The sequence below is a fragment of the Rhinatrema bivittatum genome, chromosome 2, assembly GCF_901001135.1.
Source record: "Rhinatrema bivittatum chromosome 2, aRhiBiv1.1, whole genome shotgun sequence".
Classification (NCBI taxonomy): domain Eukaryota; kingdom Metazoa; phylum Chordata; class Amphibia; order Gymnophiona; family Rhinatrematidae; genus Rhinatrema; species Rhinatrema bivittatum.
The window spans coordinates 764,645,374-764,666,995 of NC_042616.1; the positions used below are offsets into that span (position 1 = coordinate 764,645,374).

At 41.4% G+C, this 21,622-nt stretch overlaps 1 protein-coding gene across 2 annotated transcripts in view; it reads right to left on the reverse strand.

The window, feature by feature from the left end:
- MTSS1 (MTSS I-BAR domain containing 1) overlaps positions 1-21,622 on the reverse strand; it is a 431,605-nt gene that overhangs the window by 308,240 nt on the left and 101,743 nt on the right. For both annotated transcript variants that reach the window (XM_029592008.1, XM_029592009.1), the window contains exon 3: positions 17,058-17,131. In XM_029592008.1, coding sequence (XP_029447868.1) covers positions 17,058-17,131 — 74 coding nt within the window. The remainder of the gene's footprint in view (positions 1-17,057; positions 17,132-21,622) is intronic.

Sequence of the window (21,622 nt, forward strand, 5' to 3'; positions counted from 1 at the left end):
CAAAAACAGTAACGAAATTCAAGAAAGCATGGGGATAACCACAAAAGATCTCTGGTTGCAAAGTGAAAGGGTAAGCCAGAGACCAACCTAGGTCTATGGCATTGTACCAGAAATGAAATTGGGAAGGCAATGTAGACCTCTTGGTACTTATCAGCCATCTTATTCTCTGTTTCTAGGAAACATGCAAGTGTATAAAGAGCGACATTCCCAATTTCTAAGCAAACTGGTTTTGTATTTCTGAAAATCTGGTCTACGCACCCTGACGCTCATACTCTGCTAATTAAGCATCTGGCCCTGGTAATGAAAATGGTTAAATCTTTTCCGATCTGCCAGGTCAAGAAGCTACATTTCTAATCTTACCACTGATCCACTCTAGCAAAAGCACCAATGGAAGAAAAAAAAAAAAAAATAAATAAAGTTCCAGCCTGCCTCTGGATGTTAGTTTCCAAGGCAACCAGGGTCCCCAGGCCACAGTGCACGCACAGCAGGGAGGAAGGCAGATTTCAATTTTGCATAGCAGTAGCTGCAATAATTTCAATGGCACAACAGCAGCACAGCCATTGTTAGCATTAGCATAACAAACAGACGCCCCCCCCCCTCAGACATACCCACCAGTCTGAAAGCAGCTTATGGCTGGACACAGACATATTCTTCTTTGGGGAGGCACTGTTTGTTTTCCTTTCCCTGAGGGGTGGGGAAGGGGAGACTGTAGCGATATTTAAAGGTTAGTTGCCACAAAAACTAAAGGGAATGGACTGTGCACCAATTCTTTTCTCTGCAACAGGATGGCTGATTCTGGATGCATTTTTTTTTTGTCCTGCAGCTGTGTCACAGTATTTTCTGATAAGGAAACAAGTCCTTTCCTCCAATGCCATTCACTCTTTTGAAATAAAGAGAAGTGCGCTGAAAGGGAAGACTCCTCTGCTTTCATTTCTTTAGCTGCATGAGGATTCACTGCCATTGGTATCTTAAGGGACTGCAGCGCCTTTCATGGTCCTTGTAAGGGAGGTTCGGTTTCTTTGCCAGAAGTCATTAGCTGGGGTGACAGAGGGTCCTGTTTGGCCCCTGTGATGCCGTGAAAGACTCTTCCAGTTTCTGCCCGATTTACCGTTGGCTGTGATCATTATTTTCTTTGGATAATATTTGCAAGAGAGCAAAATTTTATTTGCAGGGTTTACCTGGGCTATGGCTTGTTGCTCAGAAAGCAGCTCTCTCTCGTGCATCTGTAGCATTCCCCCCACTCCCCACCTGCCACTACTGTTAAAGAAACGTGGTGCGTACCCTTTAAAAGCTTGCAGGTATGCATGCTTACATACAGGGAGGGCCTTCTGCAGATACAGAACCAGGCTCACCAGCACCACAAATCAATACTCACAGGCTGCCAAGTAAGGAGAAGCCGTTATAACACACACACTGAGCCAGAGAGGCAAAGGAAAGGCAAATACAGGGATTTCTCCCCAGCTCCAAGATTTTTCTTACAATTTTACAGCACAGCGTGAAACATTTCCCACACCAGTGCTGTAGGTTTGGGCAACTCAGATGATGTATTTCCCACACCCGCAGTGTGGGCACACCCTCAGCACAACCAGTGGGACTTTATATTGTGTAACAGTACACAATGGCTCGTCAGTCAGGCACAATTCAATTAGGAGTGCCACCTCATTTTTCCTAAAAATTTCTGTTCACTGGCAGATATAACTTCTTATTGTTAGCAATCTTATTCTTGGTAAATTTTAATCCGAAAATAAACTGTAAAAATTCAGTGAAAGAAATCCAATAGGGAACTGAGCAATGAAAGTGCTTTTGTAAAGCCAACACATTTTGAAGCTTTCGGACTACCATGACTGTCTTCCAAAAATGTATTTTCACAAAACTGACCAATCCAGTTAAAAAAAAAAAAAGATATTTATAAAAAGAAACACGGAGAGAGACACACTTTCCTCGTTAGTTTTCTACCATCCATAATAATTCAAAAAAGGTTCAAAAGTACCCACTTACATCCATAATACAGGGAGTGGCTAAGGGCCAACCATTTTATTTCATGAATAAAAAAAGATCAGATGCAAATAGGGCAAGCTTCTCTTTTCTTTTTGCCAAGTGCATTCAAATTAACACACCAGAGCCAAATTCTATAGTATTAGTTTTAAAAAAAGTCAAAAGAATCTGAAAATCAGGCCCAGAATCACCAGGCGTACAAACCGTGCAACTGCACAGGGTGGCACACCCGGTGCGGCAGCGTCAGGAGCAGGGAGAGGCCCGTGCTGCTGCCATTGGACCCAATGCCACCAGCAGTGGAAGAAAGAGGTCCATGCTGCCAAGAAAAAGCACCGCGCCCTGCCGAAATCGACAGCACGGTAAGCGCTGTCTTAGTAAGTGGAGAAGCAGCGAGGCCCCGCCAGAAGCAGCAGGGCTGTGCTGCTTTCCCACTTACTAAGGCAGCGCTGACCAAGCCGTAAATTTTGGTGGGGTCATGCTGCTGAGGAGGAAGAGGAACATGCCCTGCGGGAAGTTAGGCTGGAAGTTGTTCCCTTGGCCATAGGGGCCGAAGGAGACACTGCTGCTGCTGCCTGTTATGTCAAGGGAAGTGAATGCGAGAGAGAGCATGTGTGTGCACAACTACCCTTGATACTCTCTACTTGACAATCCATGACAAATTCAGAGCATCTGGAAATCAAAACTTCCCAGGTATGAAGAACATGAATTTTTAAAATCCTTTTTTGTTTTATTTTTCAGGTGTTATTTGCTGTGTCTGTTTTGAAATATTTTAATAGTATTTGGGACATTAAAAAAAAACCAAAAAAAAAACATGAGTTTTTAATTTGCTCTTTTATTCATCAGTTTCTAAATAATATTATTAGTATGTTTTTAGTATTATGATTATGTATTTATTTTATTTCTTGATTTTATTGTTTGAAGTATGAGAAATGGTGATGATTCTACTTTTTCATTGTTGCACTGCATAGAGAGTCTGGCTTCTTGCGGTTTCCAGTTCAGTTTTAATCTGCGCGTCTGTACTTCTGCTTTATGGTTGCTCTATTCTGTATTTCGTGAGGATCTATTTATGTTCTGCATTTGTGTCTGAGGTGAGGCGTTTTTCTAATAGGAAGTGTATTTGGGTTTTTAGAGGGTCAAGCCCACACCTAATACACATCACAGTAGGCCTAATACCATAAGCGTTCCAAATGTCTTTTTTGCAGGGATTTCTAGTTGGCATCACAGCGCATGTAAATGTGTGATATTTTTACCTCAGAATATTGTACTTTGATATTTTCCATTTATAATAGAAATGCATAACATTTAACTGTGTGTGGAATGGGGCAGGGGGAGCACTGTGCAAGATTAGAAGGTTCGCCTAGGGCACCTAATACCTTTACACCAGCCATGAGTTGTTTTTTTTTCTTTGGGGGGGGTGATGGTGTCAGGTTTTAAAGTTTGTATCACTGGGTGGGTTTTTTTTTTTTATGGGCCCAGTACAGAGAATGAACGAATAGCTGGGGGGGGGCCAAGCACAGCAATTGTTCATACACGGCAGCAAAAAAGCTAGCACCGGCCCTGCTGAAAACAGCCATAATAGACTAAAATTTGACATCATGAGGGCAGGGCTGGAAAAAAAAAAAAAAAGAGTTTGAAGTTAGCCTAGGTCTACTTATGCAAACATTTATTAAAATACATAGTAATGCTTAAATAAACTGTGCAGTGAACACCCAACATCAAAAGTAAATATATGGAGAAACACAGAGACAAGCAACCCAGAGTCTATTTCAGGCAAAGGCTCATTACTGCTATACAAATGTGTGAGCTCTCTGCCAGCATTAAGCATGCAAATGAAACTGAATCATAGCACAACATGGCTGCACTGCCACTACAGACAACACCTTCGCCTGGTTTGCATATGTATGCATTTACTACAAGGACCCAGCAAACATGTAAAACAGTGTTTGTTTCAACAATATTGCCTCTAGCCAAGAAAAATCAATAAATGCTATGAGAGGACTCCAGCCAGCATGCATGGAGCTGTAGCTCTACCGCCACTGCATGCAGGAAGCTGCAGCTCTGCTTTCCCTAATACAAGGACTACAAAGTCATAGAGCAACAGGACAAAGCCAGAACTGGCTCTCTCTCAGGGCCGGTGCAATGGTATTAGACACTGTAGGCAAACCTTCAGCCTTATATCCTCCCATAGCTCCCCCCACTAATTAACTTTCAGGACATCAGGAGAGCCCACCCTCGACATTTTGTTAAACTCAGTCAAACACCCCTCCCAGAAAGATATTATCAAAATATAAAAGGACATCAAATTTTCAAATATTAAACTTTGCTTCATATACATACATCTAAAATAAAGTTTAAACCTTGTTTTGTGAAAAATAAATAGTTCTACCACCTTTTTGCATGTTCTTGGGCTTTCAAATTATGGTGGCATGTGTATCCAGCCAAGTTTATTTGTACTGGATTTGTAGCCTGCATTTAAAATGATGCTCAGAACAACTTACAGAATTATTTAGTATTCAGCTACAAGTTAGCTGCTTAAAATGTGGAGTCCTGAGCTCAAAGGGAATACAAATGCTCTTTCCTGTTAATAAAAACGCTCATCAGGAGTCATTCTAGAACTAAATGCATGGTTTCTGACCTGCAGCCAAGACTGCATCGCAAGGGGATTTTTCTTACTAAAGTTTCAACTTCAGGCATAAGATTTATTGAAAAACATTCATCTGGAGACAACGTCATATTTGTATGTCTAAAAAATATCACCATGCTGTCATTTCATTTCTAAGAACACTATTTTTGCAGCCCAGGAGTTGGTAAATGACAAAAAAAAAAAAACCCTGCTCTGTGGTAACTGTTGCTACCCAATCAGTTGTGAAAGGATGCTAAAGCTTTCGTGTTATGGTTACAACAGAACTCTTGTGGCGAGACAACTGCCAGTTTCAGACATCACGAGACAGATCTTAAGAACTGGTGTGCAGTGACAGCATTCTAGCAGAGACCGCACAGGGGACCATCCAGCTCACATTTACGTAGTGCTGGGACTGCATTCAGTGGCGGTGCTGTACACAGGAAGAAACACCCACCCAGGTAAAAAGGCCTCCTTGAGAAGAAAAGCTAGTGACAGACACGCAAACCTCCAGCCTCCCCTACCTGCCTCCTGTCTTCTTGTTCACTTGGATACATGTCAATGGGGGATTTGTGTACACTGGAAGCTCAAATAATGTCTTTAAAAGGCATATGTAAGAACATCTGCCACTCTTATTGTTACAGGCTGATTATTAACACAACTTATTACATTTGACTCCAAAGGCTTCAGTCTTCCGGGTGACAGCCCAACCTTACTGGTCAGCCTGAAACAGGTGTTCCTTTGTTGACTTTCAACAGATGTAATAGGCACGCTTACTACTTTTCAGCACAATCGTATTAGAAGTTGTGAAATCTATTTGACTAACAGTATGTTCCAGACCCCTGCCCCTGAATATCAAAGACAGTGTTTTCTACCAAAAATAAGAAAAAAAAAGAAACCCACCAATATTGCTCCTCCACCACCTTCTCCTTCCCCTAAAATCCTACAAGTCTAAAGCCAGAAGAAATGTCAAAGCGGCTGTCGTGCTTCCCCATTCATCTCGGCCTGCGTGCAGCAGCCGGTGAGGATCAGGTGACCACTCGGGTTGCCATAGTAACTTTATACACCGCACTGGAAAACTCACCAGGAACAGCACGAACGCTGACCTGACATTAATCCCAAGACAGCTTTTCAAACCATGAAAGCTTAAAAAGGGGCATTTTGTGCCCGGATATTTTAAATGGAGAGAAATTCTAAGGCCTAGTGGTCCTTTCGGAGTCCATCCCCTAAATTCCTTGCTCCTTGAGAGTTGGATATTGCAGGTCATAACCCAACACAAATGTAACTTTAAACTCTACAGCAGCATTACTGTAAATTGTACTGCAGCAGAAAAGCTTGAGGCAAGCTGTACAGTCCAAACATCACACGAGGAAGAGTGTGTGGGCCACAGACAGACACAGGTGTTTTAACACAGAACAAAGCCCCTTGTATTTTTAAAAAAAAAAAAAGGTAAAAAAAAGCACCGACCTGCCAGCCCAGACCACTCTGAAATATAAACAACCCGAACACAGCACTTATTTTAGTCTTCTCTGATAAATTATTTGATTACAGGAGCATTGCAAATCGGAGAGCCTTCATGATGCCGAAAGGGTGAGAATTTTGACTTTTTTTTTTTTAGTTTTTTTATTAAAGGTTTTCTGTTGAAGCGCGTGACTATGAGAGATGCTAGATTGAAGACGTCAGCTTTCAGTGCTGCCAGAACAGGTAGGGCACAGATTGTAACGGTGCCACCTTCCTTACATTGCCCAGCTTTAAAACGGACTCCCCTTAAAGGGTAGGAGACCAAATTCAGTCACCAATCTTTGGTACCTTGGCCAATCAGTGCTGAGCTGCGACGGGAAACACACCAATGTCATCACCCAATTTCCCAGAGGGCAATCTTTCTAAGGTAACCGCTTTTGGTCACTACCAACTTGACCCGGAGATGAACTGTAGACAAAGGTGGAAGCTGCGCATCACTTTCCCAATTTCTTTGAGCCATACCCGTCCCCTTAGTTAACAGATTTTGATTATAAAGTTTTGTGATACATTATGTGACCTGCTAAAAGTTACATTTTATGTTTCTATCACAAAACAGCTTCAGCAGCAAATCATACTGAAGCCTTCATCCACAGCCAGGTAGTATATTAGTGGGATAATTATCATACAGGCTATACACCAAGTAAATTAAGATACAAAGCTACAGAAGTATCCCCCTTTAATCCTTACGAAGATCTCTGTTACAAACAGGTGTGCCCTGCACGCAACTGGCACAATACAGAATTTTAGGTTTCGGTTGTGCTCCACTTTGAAATTACCTCTCCAGTTTCATCCAGGAAGAGGATGATTTATATATGAGCTTTCTAGGACAAATAAATGCCTCCTCCTGATTAGAGCTATGTGATTTCTAAAGTTCACAAAGAAAGGCAGGTTTCGCCGGGACCAGTATGCATGCTGTGGAGCAGGGCTGTAAAAATATTTAGAAAACCATGGAGGAACCGCTCAAAAGGAGGGCCGCATGTAAAATCAGCATATACGCGTGTTAAGTCACTCACAGTCAAGTAACCTTATTTTATAAATATCGAGAGCATGCATGCATTTTCGGTTTCATGCACAAGTGTATCTGTGCAAAAAAAGGGGGCCCCACAGGTACCCCTGAAAGTTGCTGTTTTAGAAGAGATTTACACAAATACATTAGGCAACTTCACACCTGCTAATTATCTTGTGCAACTGACTGAAGATGGACTGGGTGAACTGGTGGAGGTATTGGCACACTGGTAATTTAAAGAATGTGCGCGTATTTTAAAATATACCAACTTCTGCGTGTTAATCAGGGTTTCACTTAGTTATAATTCCCCCCCCCCCCCCCCCACGAAAAATGTATCAGCATATGTTTATAAAATAGGTAGAAAAAGTATGCACTTTTAATGCTTTGCTGATATTTGTGCAGGGTAGACTTATGCCTGTTTTATAACCTGCACTGACCAGATACTCACAGGTTATAAAATACTATAGCAAGTTTCCATATGCCCATATAAGTGCATATAAGGGGCCGCACGGAGTGCTTTGAAAATGATCCATTTTTAAAAGCCAGGGAAATGTTTTTCTGACGCCTTTTTACTCTCTCATTTTGCTCAATATATTTTTTTGCCTCGTTTGATTTTTACATTTTTGTTTCCTTTCTGGCACAGCACCAAGCAAATGGGAGAAGAGCAGACTGCAGAGCAGCTTTACAACACATAGTGCTCAATTCACTATGCTCCAAGGGTAATTTTCAAAGAATGCAAAAATCTGACTTTTGCGCAGACTTTTCACTAATTTTCCAAGCAAAAGTATGCACATGCTTTCATTTTGAAAATCCGCCATCAGTATGTGCACAAAACTCGCATGCACAAATTCACACCTGCTATTGGCAGGATGTAACTCGTGCAAATGGATTAATGCACATATTTTTGAAACAAAAACATATGCACACAAATCCAAATTCCACATCCCCCCAAATCCCCCTCACCCCAGAAGCCACTATTTTGCACACACAAAAGCATGTGCAAATTTGAATTACCCTCATTCTTTTCCTGGGCAAAGACCAGCAAATATTCTAACAAGCCATTTTTGCACACAACAATCAGATTTCTGCATATATATGGCTTTGAAAAACAGGCTCTGTGTCTATGGGGAAAAAAAGCTTAGTAAATCAGACCCATACTTGAATCAAACTATTTCTTCAAATGCACACACTGCCCTTAAAAAAACTTTTAATCTGCAACAGTTTTCATTACCTAAGATTTTATTCATCATGCATGCTCGGCCGTACGTTTTCTGCACATACGGCTGCTCTAAGTGCTGCCAGGGAAAGGTGCATGCTCGAACCATATCTGCAACTGCCAGATATGGCAGTTGCAGATATGGTTTCTAAGGGATATGTGTATCCCTTAGAAATTTGCACCCCCACCCCTCCCCCTCTTCTATACAGCACAGTTAGATTTATTGTATTGTTTTTAAGCATTCTTCTATTCTGCTTAATTCAAAACAAATCATTCTGAACAATTACAAAAGAAATGCATAAAACAGTAAGGTTAAAAACAGACAACATACCAATATAGCGGATATACATCTACCAAGATTATCTATTTTTAAAGGAGGTGATGGTTTAATCCACTTGCTTTGGCAATGGTTGCAATGTAATTGTGGACCCAATGGAGTCAGGTACAGGGTGTTAACTCTCCGTATAGTACAGGCTTTCAACCTCAGAAACAAATACAGTGACATAAGCTTCAGCAGAAAGTATCTATTCTTACAGACGTAATAGGAAACATGTTACCAAGACAAGTTTGCATTCGTTTGCAAAGTTCACGTCAGAAATTTACATACATAGCAACACAGAAAATAACAGTTAAAGACCAAAATGGCCCATCCAGCTTGCCCAGCAAGGTAACTGCTGCTCCATGCAGGTGATCTCCAGGCAGAAAGGTTACCACAGATTAACTCCAGTGCTTCATTTCCATCCTCTTGCCATTGGGAATCCTCTGTTTTTATCCCACACCCTTCAAATTCCATCATCGTTTTTGTCTTCATCACTTCCTCCAGGAGAAAATTTCATGCAACCACCACCCTTTCTGTGGGAAAGCATTTCCTGACATTGTTCAAGTCTAACCTTCCGGAGCTTTCTTTCTATTGGAAAAGGTTTGTTATGTAGGGATTTATGATACTCTTTAGGTATTTAAAAGTCTGTATCATATCCCCCCCCTCCCCATCTGCTCATAAAAACATAAGAAATTGCCATGCTGGGTCAGACCAAGGGTCCATCAAGCCCAGCATCCTGTTTCCCACAGAGGCCAAACCAGGCCACAAGAACCTGGCAATTACCCAAACACCAAGAAGATCCCATGCTACTGATGCAATTAATAGCAGTGTCTATTCCCGAAGTAAACTTGATTAATAGCAGTTAATGGGCTTCTCCTGCAAGAACTTATCCAAACCTTTTTTGAACCCAGCTACACTAACTGCACTAACCACATCCTCTGGCAACAAATCCCAGAGCTTTATTGTGCGTTGAGTGAAAAATAATTTTCTCCGATTAGTCTTAAATGTGCTATTTGCTAATTTCATGGAATGCCCCCTAGTCCTTCTATTATCTAAAAGTACCGTTTCACATCTACTCGTTCAAGACCTCTCATGATTTTAAACACCTCTATCATATCCCCCCTCAGCCGTCTCTTCTCCAAGCTGAACAGCCCTAACCTCTTCAGCCTTTCCTCATAGGGGAGCTGTTCCATCCCCTTTATCATTTTGGTTGCCCTTCTCTGTTCTTTCTCCGTCGCAACTATATCTTTTTTGAGATGCGACTCATCTTCTTTAGGGTATACATATCTGGGTCCTCAAGTCACCGACGGACCTGGATGCGCTGCAGAGCTAGCACACAAGTCAAAGAGGGAGGGAAAACTAAACAAATGCTGCTGCAATGGAAGGGCTCTTCATACAAGACAAATTGAACCCGATTTGGTTCTGGCTTCACCCATAAAAACTGATAAACTGAAAGGTATCACACATTCAGAGTAGAAATATCAATCATCACCTACTATCTCTTGAACCCAACCTGTGTCTCAATAAACCATCTTATGTTCTTCCTTCTTTCCCTTCACACAAATTTTAGTTTGCTTATCAATATAATCCCAGGTCTCTCTTTTATGCTTTGCCCCCTTCCCCAACATAGATTTTTTAATTTATCTGGCTTTGGAATCTTTCATCCTTCTGGAAAAAAAAACAAGATTATCAGATGCAGAAATTCAGTTATACTAGCTGAATGAGCACAGGAAAAACCTCATACCCTGCAATATATTCAATCACAACCAAAATGCAAAATACAGAAAGAGCTTAGTATATAGCAAAGGATCGATTTTTTCACAATCATGAATTGCAATCCCATCTCTACTTGTATGTGTAATAACAATCATCAAGAAAAGCAGATCGCAAATCTAAGTTTTTGAACGGGAAACCACATCTGAAATGACCAGGAGGAGATAAAGTAGCAATACACTGGCAGTCCTGCATGTACCTCAAGAGGTAGCATCCAGGTCGAGGAGGGAGGGGAAACTAGACAGATGCAAACATCCCTCAAGCCTTGGGACTGCCAAGGGAATACTGGCCACCTAAGCATGATTATCTGGGGAGAAACAGGGACCACAGAATAAATCAGAGATTAAAAAAAAAAAAAAAGACAAAAGAAAAAGTATAAAGATGTACTAATACAGCAAAAAGCCCATTTGTTGGTTATGTATAAGAAGGAGGGTGAGCTTATGACATGCATCTAGATGTCCTCCTAAAGACTTAACTAAATATTTGTATTCACCCTTAACATGGTCTTTCAAATGTGAAATATGGACAAAAGATCCATTTATAACACACACACACTGTTTTTTTTTTAGGCGATGGGCTACTGGTTGTAAACTAAATAAGAGATCTTGTATGTTCACCTTATCCAAAATGGTGGAACGCTAAGGAGGAAATCAACAAAAATTCTCCTTGATAAGCAGAGATTTCTTACAGGCGACTGGCTGACTGGCAGGTAGCTAGGATGAATCCTTAACATTGTAGAAAGAGATAACTGGGCAGACTGGATGGTCATCTGTTCTCCCCACCCCATCATCTAAGTTATGTTACTGTGCGCATCACTAAAATGCTAACACAAGAAATCTGGGAAGTTAAAACGAGAGAGGGAACCAGGGAAAATGCCTTATTCAGAATAGACATAGGTAAATGTTCAATACGTGAGACAAAACAGCAATCTAAGCCTAGCTTAAGAAAGCAATTTAGCAGGTTCAAAGACTAAGCTGGCCCCCATGGCTCAGCCACGGTGCTGTGAGTCATGGTAGGAGATCCATACCGAAGCTCGGGCAGACAGCAGAGTTGATGAGATATAATACTCAAACCCAAAAGGGATGTTGACTGCCTCAATAAGAGGCAAACACCGGCTGCAGACCAGCAACGCAAAAGGTTGCAATCTAAGAGACTTCCCTTCTAGCTTGCTGCTAGCTGTTACTTTAACAGCTGCCCTCAGAAGAGGATAAGGGACAAAAAGAACAAAAATGGTTTGAGCTGGAGTTGCTGCTGAGCTGCCGATGATGTCAAATAAGTTGAGTCCTGCCAAACACAAATCTTATTGCTGATTTCAGTCTTTCATTTCTAGCATTTACTCTGGAAAATGTTGTTGCTTTTTTAAGGAGTTGCTGGAAGACACGGAGATGCTGAAAAGGAAACTAGGCTAATGAAACCTATCATACTGAGCCTAAGCCTGCCTTTCTGCTGCATCCCTCTCCCCTCAGTAGCCTCCTCCTCTTTTCAGAAGACTGCAGCTCTGGAACTATGAATAAGCACGCAAGGTATTCAGATACACTAATGGAATGTCAATATGCTGGGAGATCCACCTTCTCCAGAACACTCAGTAGCTAGGCACAAATGAGTTTAGAGGAGAATAAGATTGTGAGACTCAAGACAGATTTGTTGCACAACCTTGCATTATCAGGAACTTTCATCTTCTTTCACAGAATAGGCTCCAGATGTTCTAGGACTTATTTTTGCCAATGTTGCTAAATTCAGCTTACTCTTATTTACAAGACTAACACAATACTGATCCTTCTCTCTGCAAGATACAATTTCTGAAGGAATTATGTTTTTAGAATCCAGTGAATTGCAAGATTAGAGGTGGCATGGGTTTTACCAGGAGATTGGTTGTTGTCTAGAGAATTAGATCAAGGGCATGCATTGGATACGGTTTGTTTGGATTACTGCAAAGCTCTTGATACTGTACCACATAGAAGACTCATATATAAACTGAGCAGCCTGGGTATGAATCGTAAGATGGTGGCCTGGATTAGACAAAGGATAGTGTTAAATGAAATTTTCTCTGAAAAAAAAGAAGGGTGATTAGTGGAGTGCCTCAGGAATCTCTCCTGCAGCTGGTTCTGCTCAATATCTTTTTGAGCGATGTGGCAGTGAAGTTAGTGTCTTCTGCAACAAAGCAAATTACTCATAAGACCAAAGAGTACAAACTCCTGAAGGATTAGACAAAATGAGAAACGATCTAACAAAGTCCGAGGAGTAGCTGAATGTTTGGCAGTGAATTTACAATGCAAAAAAGTGCAGAAATCCAAGGGAATATATGAAGGGGGAGGGGAAGATACTGATATGCACCAACCAGGAAAGGTGATCACATCCAATGACCTCAAAGTAGCAACATAGTGTGATACATGCTTCTATAGCCAGGTCTGCCCGACAGGCTGTACACAGATGAATTAAGAGACCAGATATTCAGATAACACACGCACTAGCAGATATTTAGATTACTGTAAAAAGTCTCATAGTTAGCAATGGGAAGGAAGGGAGAGGTGCAGGTGCAAACTAAGTGGGGATCTTACATGCTTATCTGCCCAAATGGGAGGATACAAAGAAGGTGGTGAGAAAAACTGTCCTGCACGGGAGTGATAATTTACAGGCGATCATGCTATATGGCTGCTAGTGGCTGAGAAATAACCTTAGCAGTGTGGACAGGAATAATTGGGTAGACTGGGTGGGCTAGTTGGTCTACTTCTGCTATCTTATCATAAGAACATAAGAAATTGCCATGCTGGATCAGACCAAGAGTCCATCAAGCCCAGCATCCTGATTCCAACAGAGGCCAAACCAGGCCACAAGAACCTGGCAATTACCCAAACACTAAGAAGATCCCATGTTACTGATGCAATTAATAGCAGTGGCTATTCCCTAAGTAAACTTGATTAATAGCCGTTAATGGACTTCTCCTCCAAGAACTTATCCAACATATACTATGCTACCACAAAGACAGTAGACACAGCCCAAGCATGCTGGCCACAGAGAAGGAACAAGCAAAAATATAATTAAATAAAAAGGTAATAAATCCTCTGTACAAGTCATTGGTGAAACCTCACCTACAATATCTCATTCAATTCTGATGGCTATACCTCTGAAAGAATGTAGACAGGCTGAAGGCGTCCAGAGAAAGGCTGCCAAAATGGTGCAGGTTGAATATCAAGTCATAAGAGATGAAAATTAAGGGCCTAAATATGCATCCCTAAAGCAGGGCTTCCCAAACCTGTCCTGGGATTCTTTCAGCCTGCTGGATTTTCAGGAAAACCATAATGAATATGCATGAGATCAGTTTACCTACACTGCATCTCCAATGTATCATGCATATTCAGTGTGGATAATTTGAAAGCTTAACTGACTGACTATAAGGTCACAAAGACAGATTTGGGTAGTCCTGCTCGAGAGGAGAGAAGAAACAGGGATACTTAAAAGGCATAAGTGAGGCACACAAAGCAAACTTACAAAGCTCATATCACATGAATCACATGAACTGTATAGGAATTTATGTTTTTTTCTGCTAATTCTACTTTCTTTAGAGATAAAGATGACATTTTATTAAAACGACATTACCTGAAAAGTTTTAATGATGTATAAACGCCAAACCTTTTCTGTTAGAAAGAAATCAAAAGAACTAGGGGTCATGAAATGAAACTCCAGGAAGGACGTCTCAGAACAGTCAGAAAATATTTCTTCCCAGAGAAGGGTGGTGAATGCCTGGATTGTCCCTTACGGAGAAGGTGGTGAAGACAAAAACAGTGAAAGAATTCAAAGGGGCACGGGATGAACACTCTGGATCCCTAAAGGCTACAGAATGGAAAAGAAAAAAAAAAAAAAAAAAGAGTGCATGGGGGTAACTTGCTGGTGCGGTGGTTATTACCCTTAACCAATAAACCTCGATACTGTTGATGCAACTCCAACACTGCTCTCTTGCTTCAACAGCAAGGGGAAAAGGGGAACCGGATTCACACAACAACCAACGAGGGCCTGACATTTACGGTCTGGGGAACTGATGCGCAGACAAACGGGAAAAATACACAGGACTGCCTCTGCAGCCAAGTCCATCAGCAAAGCCCGTCAAGCAACACAGTCTGACCTTTCAAGAAGGCTCATCACCCAGTAAAAATGTAGCTAGCAGTAAATTTTTATGGGTTATCATAAGGCTTGGGGATAACTGCACGGAGCAGGAGTTGCTACCCTTAAGAGAAACATGGGGTAACCTGCACTGCATGGCAGATTGATCTAATTATTTTACCATTATGATTGTTTTATTGTACGCCACCTAGGACACAGGCAATACAGCAGCATATAAGAATAGTAAAATAGATAAATAATGAAAACTTCAGTTTCTGACATGGAAGCCTGGCAGATGCATGGAACAGCCAACTGGTGGAAGGGGTGGAAGCAAAAACCGGTAACAGAATTCAAGAAAGCCTAGGATAAGCACAGAAGATCCCTAATTGCAAAGAGGTGAAGGGGGGACACCAAAGATCAGCTGTGACCTTTGGCATTGCATCTGGAACAAAGGCAGGCACACTGGTCCTTAGCAGCCTATAGGACTGTGCAGCCTATAGCCTATAGGACTGTGAATTTATACAGAAGAACACGAGTCCCTCCTCTTCTCCAGAGAGATCAGAAGCCCGAACAAAAATCTATGGATGCCCTGAAAGAATTGGAAAGCAATATACTCCGGCCAAGACTCGATGATCGTTTGGGTTTATCGGTGTTGCAATACTTACGACTTCATCACAAAGTCTGCCGACTTTTTACTGCATTTTCACACTGGACTTTATTTATGACATTTATTACGGTTTAATCAAATGTTTGTAGGATAACACTGTTGCTATAGCTAAGTCTCTTCCTTGGGACAATAAAGAATGTCTAGACTGCCATCTACCTCAGCTCGGACAGCAACTCCTCTAACCAGCCGTGTTTCCCGGCCCTCTTCCTGGAGGCACACCTATCCAGTCAGGAGTTCACGATTGCCACAATGAATATGCACGACCAAGAGGTCGATTTTAAGAGCACTGCTCACGCAAAAAAGCGGCCACATGTGCGTCTGCGGGCCACGCGCAAGCAACATGGATTTTAAAAAGCCTTGAAGTATATGCACACATATACCCGTGCGTGCACCAAAAATAAGAGGGCAGAAAAGAGACAGGGCATGGACTTTCCAGGGAGGGGGGGGGCCCCCAACAGTTACGCACGCAACTCCATAGTTTAAAAAAATCGGAGATTGCGGAGCGCATCAGCTTGTCATCTGCATTACTGCTGCTCCAGGTGAGGAGCAAATCTATAGATCCTGAGTTTTAGGGTTTGCAGGATAGGTTGAAGGGTCTGGGTCAACTGGGGGTATGCAGGATTGAAGACCAGAGGGGTCTCGAAGATCTTGATATTACCTGGGCAAACTGGTGGACTAACCGGAAAAACCGGACTGTCCCTCACACAAGCAGGTTTTAAAATCCGCCTACATATGGGCATCAAATCCAGAAAAAGCCCTAGAAAAGATCCAGGAAGTACATTTTCTCAAGCAATCTCTGAAGCATAGGCACCTACTTGTGTGTGGGAGATATATTTTAAAATATATGCATGCACAATTTAAAATTGCAGCATATCTCCACTTGCGCACTGATAGGCACATGCATGTGCGCATGAGCACTCATTTTAAAATTTACCTGCAAGGGTCTAATGTAGGCAAATGATCTCATGCATATTCATTATGGATATCCTGAAAGCCCGGCTGGGTAGGTATGATTCCTGGATAGGGTTGGGAAACACTGCCCTACAGCACTTAACCTGAAGATAAGAACGTCACAGTAGATCTTATACTTAGATTTTGGGTACTTGCCAGGTTCTTGTGGCCTGGATTGGTCACTGTTGGAAACAGGATGCTGGGCTTGATGGACCCTTGGTCTGACCCAGCATGGCAATTTCTTATGTTCTTATCTTAGGAAATTGCTTGGAATTTAAGGATCTTAAAACTAACCTTTCCTCCAAAGACACACAAAGGTTCTTTCTAACCTTTCCTTCTGGGCTTTAGGCACCCAGCGTGCTGGGTTCTTAAGTGCAGTTTCTAAGAATATTGTTCACCGGATCTCCAGCAACTTTTCACCTATTTCATGACTTAACTGTTACAAAAACCACACTTTTCCTTGATGCTACAACAAAAAAAAAAAAAAAAAGTCACGCAAATAAGATATAGTACAAAAATCACCAGCTACCAGGAAAACAATGTAGTAAAATATCAGTATACTGAATGATTTTAAGTGAGGAGTCAGTTTTGCTCAGCATTATTTTAACAGGTTTTCATTTCTATCAGTATTCCTGTTCTCCTTTTCAGTTTGTGTTCATTACACCATGTGTTTCTTGTTACTTTCAGCAACTGCTCCAAGCTCAGCCCACTTGTTACCACAAGGCTGCCAATGCACCACTCTTCCAAATCTTTGACAAAATTAAAAATACCACGGTCTAACACAATCACGCTAACAAGCTGCTTCCTTTTTTTTTTTTTAAACCACAAATGGTAAAAAAAAAAAAAAAATGCAACCTGCATCCTGTTAAACATAGTGACACATATGCTTACCACGTGTGTTAGTCGCCATGTCAGCCACTTTCTGAAAGGCATCCAAAAATGCAGCAGCTGCTACAACCGTGGTCCTGAAAAAACACAAACAGGAACGTTAACAAGTCTGTATTTTCAGCCCTGTGGCATAGAAACGGTATGCAAAGGGACATGGACAAATTCATCCAATACTAGGCCCAGGCCTAGTATTTCCTCTTTCCTTTCACAACCAGCCAGGGATTTTTCCTTAATTTTATATCCTCCCCAGATTACCTAACCTGGTCAATGCAGCAATAACCCTGGGTCAGAAGCCAAATAGCAGGGCTCTTTCCGGAACCTTGCAATCGGGGACTCTATATCTGGGTACTGTGTGTCACCCTTAAGAGCAAAATCTTTATTCAAGGAAATGAGATATCCCAGGAGTGTGCAGGTTATTGAACAGTCAAGGAACGATGCAGACAGGGAGATTGTTACTGATACAATAGGTTAAGTAGGTCACCATCTCTAACCTAAACAATGATTTAGCTACTTAGTTAGCAAAACATTTCTTCAAGTGGTTGATACAAATTACTTATCAAATATGCAAATACTGTAAGCATGTAAGTTGAGCCTAGAGCCAAGATGGAATGCAGGCATTGACTTTTGATAGATTTCTGCATTTCTAAGCACTTTTTCCTCAGTGACCTTGCAGCACCAGTCTTTTCTGGAACATTCCTCTCTCATTCTGCCTTAGTCTTGCAAAGAATACATTAATATATGAGAGTAATGCTTTATACTATGGCTTGCCTTTGTCTTGCACCTCTGCCTCTTCACCGCACTGAGATATCTAGGTATTTTCACAAGAACTTTGCAGAGCACCCTCACACCCCACAGGCTGTGAACACTGCTTCTGCAATCGCCCCAACTCGGGGACCTTCCATATGACAGTCCCAGCACTGCTGCTGAGCCACCAGGCTAGCTCCTTCCCTCCTCCCTCTCTGATACAGTTCTATAAAACTGCTAGAAAATGCACACAAATTCAGCAGCTACTTGCACCGAAATGAAAGGATTTAATCTTTAAATCGTGAAGAAGGGTGCCACTGATTTGCATTTGGTTTTATTTGGAGAAGGGAGCAGTTTCCTCATAGTCCTTTTATATTTCCAGCTCAAATGGAATCAAGGCAAGGATTCGGCATCAGGCGCCTTCGTTCACAATCTCCCAGGGATTTCCCACTCCCCCTTCTCTTTTCCCTTCCCATCTCTCCCCCTGTTATCTTTGCCTCCCCCAGCTTCTCCACTTCTGTGGCCCAGAAGCAGGGAGCAGCCCTGGAACATGGCAACTCCACTCGCTGCTGGCAGCAGCTCCTCTCTGCACCACTGCAGCATCAGGAACCAAATTTTAGCACGCGGGATTATTCCAGCCTGATTATCACCTCCTTCTTTCTGCCGGTTACACCTCTCCCTATGTATCCCAGCATTCTCCTCAGTCTTGCTACTGCCTTGCGATGGATGCCCTATATAAATTATTTTACTGGCACAGATCTTTCTTCTGTCTGTACTGGAAATTGGTCCCATATTTCTCCCTGCTTGATACTGCACTATCATCCAACCAACTGTTTCCAAGCAATTTTATCTAATTATTGCAATGAGAGGATATGAAAAAGGACACACAAAAAAGCAAAGAGTTTCTATTTTTGCAAATTCTACCTATCCCATATATGACGAAGATACCGTCTTCAGAATTCTGCATGCTTCAAGGAAATGAAAACTCCCACCCAACATCATCTTATTTTCCTATCCTACACGCAGTGCTGACCACTTCTGGGATTGGGACTTTCTTTCCATACGCATACAAAACACAATTACTTGCATGACCATCTATTCCCTTCCTGTGAATGGCAGATGACTGAAATGCTCCCTGTTCCACGTGCAGGTCTCCAGAGGCAGGCAGAGCTCCAGAGTTTCAATGTGTGGATGAGACGATGGTGCAGGGAAGACTGATTCAGCTTTGTAAGGAACTGGGGAAACTTTTGGGGAAAGGGGAGACTTTTCCAAAAGGATGGGCTCCACCTTAACCGGAGTGGAACCAAGCTGCTGGCACTAACTTTCAAAAAGGAGATAGAGCAGCTTTTAAACTAGAACAAGGGGGAAAGCAGACAGTCACTCAGACGCATGGTTTGGAGAAATGTATCCTTGAAGGATACTAATGAAACAGGAGAGTTAGGGCATCCCAACAGAGAGGTTCCATTAAAAGCAAACATAGTCCATATGCCTATATATAAAAAATCACCAAAGCTAATGATTTCCGAATTATCCCAAACAACTGAAAAGCAGGTTGTTAAAACAAGAAAAACCACACTCTGAAATGTCTGTATGCCAATGCCAGAAGTCTAAGAAGTAAGATGAGAGAGTTAGAGTGTTTAGCAGCAAATGATGAGATTGACATAATTGGCATCAGAGAGACTTGGTGGAAGGAGGACAACCAATGGGACAGTGCTATATCAGGGTACAAATTATATCGCAATGATACGGAGGATCAATTTGGTGGGGGTGTGGCACTTTATGTCCAGGAGGGTATAGAATCCAACAGGATAAAGATCATACAAGAGACTAAATGCTCAGTAGAATCTATATGGGTAGAAATCCCATGTGTGTTGGGTAAGAGTATAGTGATAGGAGTATACTACCGTCCACCTGGACAAAATGGTCAGACAGACTATGAAATACTAAGAGAAAGCTGGGAAGCAAACCAATTTGGCAGTGCAATAATAATGGGAGATTTCAATTACCCCAATATTGACTGGGTAAATGTAACATCAGGACTTGCTAGAGACATAAAGTTCCTGGATGTAATAAAATGATTGCTTCATGGAGCAATTGGTTCAGGAACCAACAAGAGAGGGAGCTACTTTAGATTTAATTCTTAGTGGAACGCAAGATTTGGTGAGAGAGGTAACGGTGGTGGGGCCACTTGGCAACAGTGATCATAACACTACCTTTTGATCATAACCTACCTTGTGGAACTCCATCCCTCCAGACCTGAGACAGGAACCCTGCCTTCCAACTTTTAGAAAAAGACTTAAAACCTGGTTATTTATGAAAGCCTTTCCAGACAACAATTGAACCTAAAATCAATTTAATTAACTCAGATCACCCTACAGGATAATCAACAATTTTGACAACCCCTTAATTTTACAATCTCTTTTAAATTGGCAGGTTTACCCATTTATTTTCCACTGTTAAATTACTATCGCCTTTTCCACTGTTCCAAGTTGTATTATGTCCCTGTTTTATTGTAACTGCAATTTTTTTCTTTTTCTTTTAGCACTTGTTAATGTTCTATTATTATTTTATTGTTGTCACTCCTTGTTAATTGTAAACCGGCATGATGAGATTCCCTTCGCGAATGCCGGTATAGAAAAAACTCAAATAAATAAATAAATGAATAACATGATCAAATTTAAATTAATAACTGGAAGGGGGATAATAAGTAAATCTGCAGCTCTAACACTAAATTTTAAAAAGGGAAACTTTGATAAAATGAGTAAAATAGTTAGAAAAAAACTGAAAGGTGCAGCTGCAAAGGTTAAAAGTGTTCACCAGGCTTGGACATTGTTTAAAAATTCAATCCTAGAGGCGCAGTCCATATGTATTCCGCGCATTAAGAAAGGTGGAAGGAAGGCAAAACGAATACAGTCATGGTTAAAAGGTGAGGTGAAAGAGGCTATTTTAGCCAAAAAATGTCCTTCAAAAATTGGAAGAAGGATCTATCTGAAGAAAACAGGATAAAACATAAGCATTGTCAAGTTAAGTGTAAAACATTGATGACAGGTGAAGAGAGAATTTGAAATGAAGTTGGCCATAGAGGCAAAAACTCATAAAAACGTTTTTAAAAATATATTCAAAGCAAGAAACCTGTGAGGGAGTCAGTTGGACCATTAGATGACAGAGGGGTTAAAGGGGCTCTTAGAGAAGATAAGGCCATTGTAGAAAGTCTAAATGAATTCTTTGCCTCTGTGTTTACTAATGAGGATGTTGGGGAGATACCAGTTCCGGAGATGGTTTTCAGGGGTGATGAGTCAGACAAACTGAATGAAATCACTGTGAACCTGGAAGATGTAGTAGACCAGATTGACAGACTAAAGAGTAGCAAATCACCTGGACCGGATGGTATGCATCCTAGGGTACTGAAGGAACTCAAAAATGAAATTTCTGATCTATTAGTTAGAATTTGTAACCTATCATTAAAATCATCCATTGTACCTGAAGACTGGCCAATGTAACCCCAATATTTAAAAAAGGCTCCGGGGCGATCCGGGTAACTATAGACCAGTGAGCCTGACTTCAGTGCCTGGAAAAATTGTGGAAACTATTCTCAAGATCAAAATCGTAGAGCATTTAGAAAGACATGATTTAATGGAACATCGTCAACATGGATTTACCCAAGGGAAGTCTTGTCTAACAAATCTACTTCCTTTTTTTTTTAAGGGGTTAATAAACATGTGGATAAAGGTGAACTGGTAGATGTAGTGTATTTGGATTTTCAGAAGGCGTTTGACAAAGTCCCTCATGAGAGGCTTCTACGAAAACTAAAAAGTCATGGGATA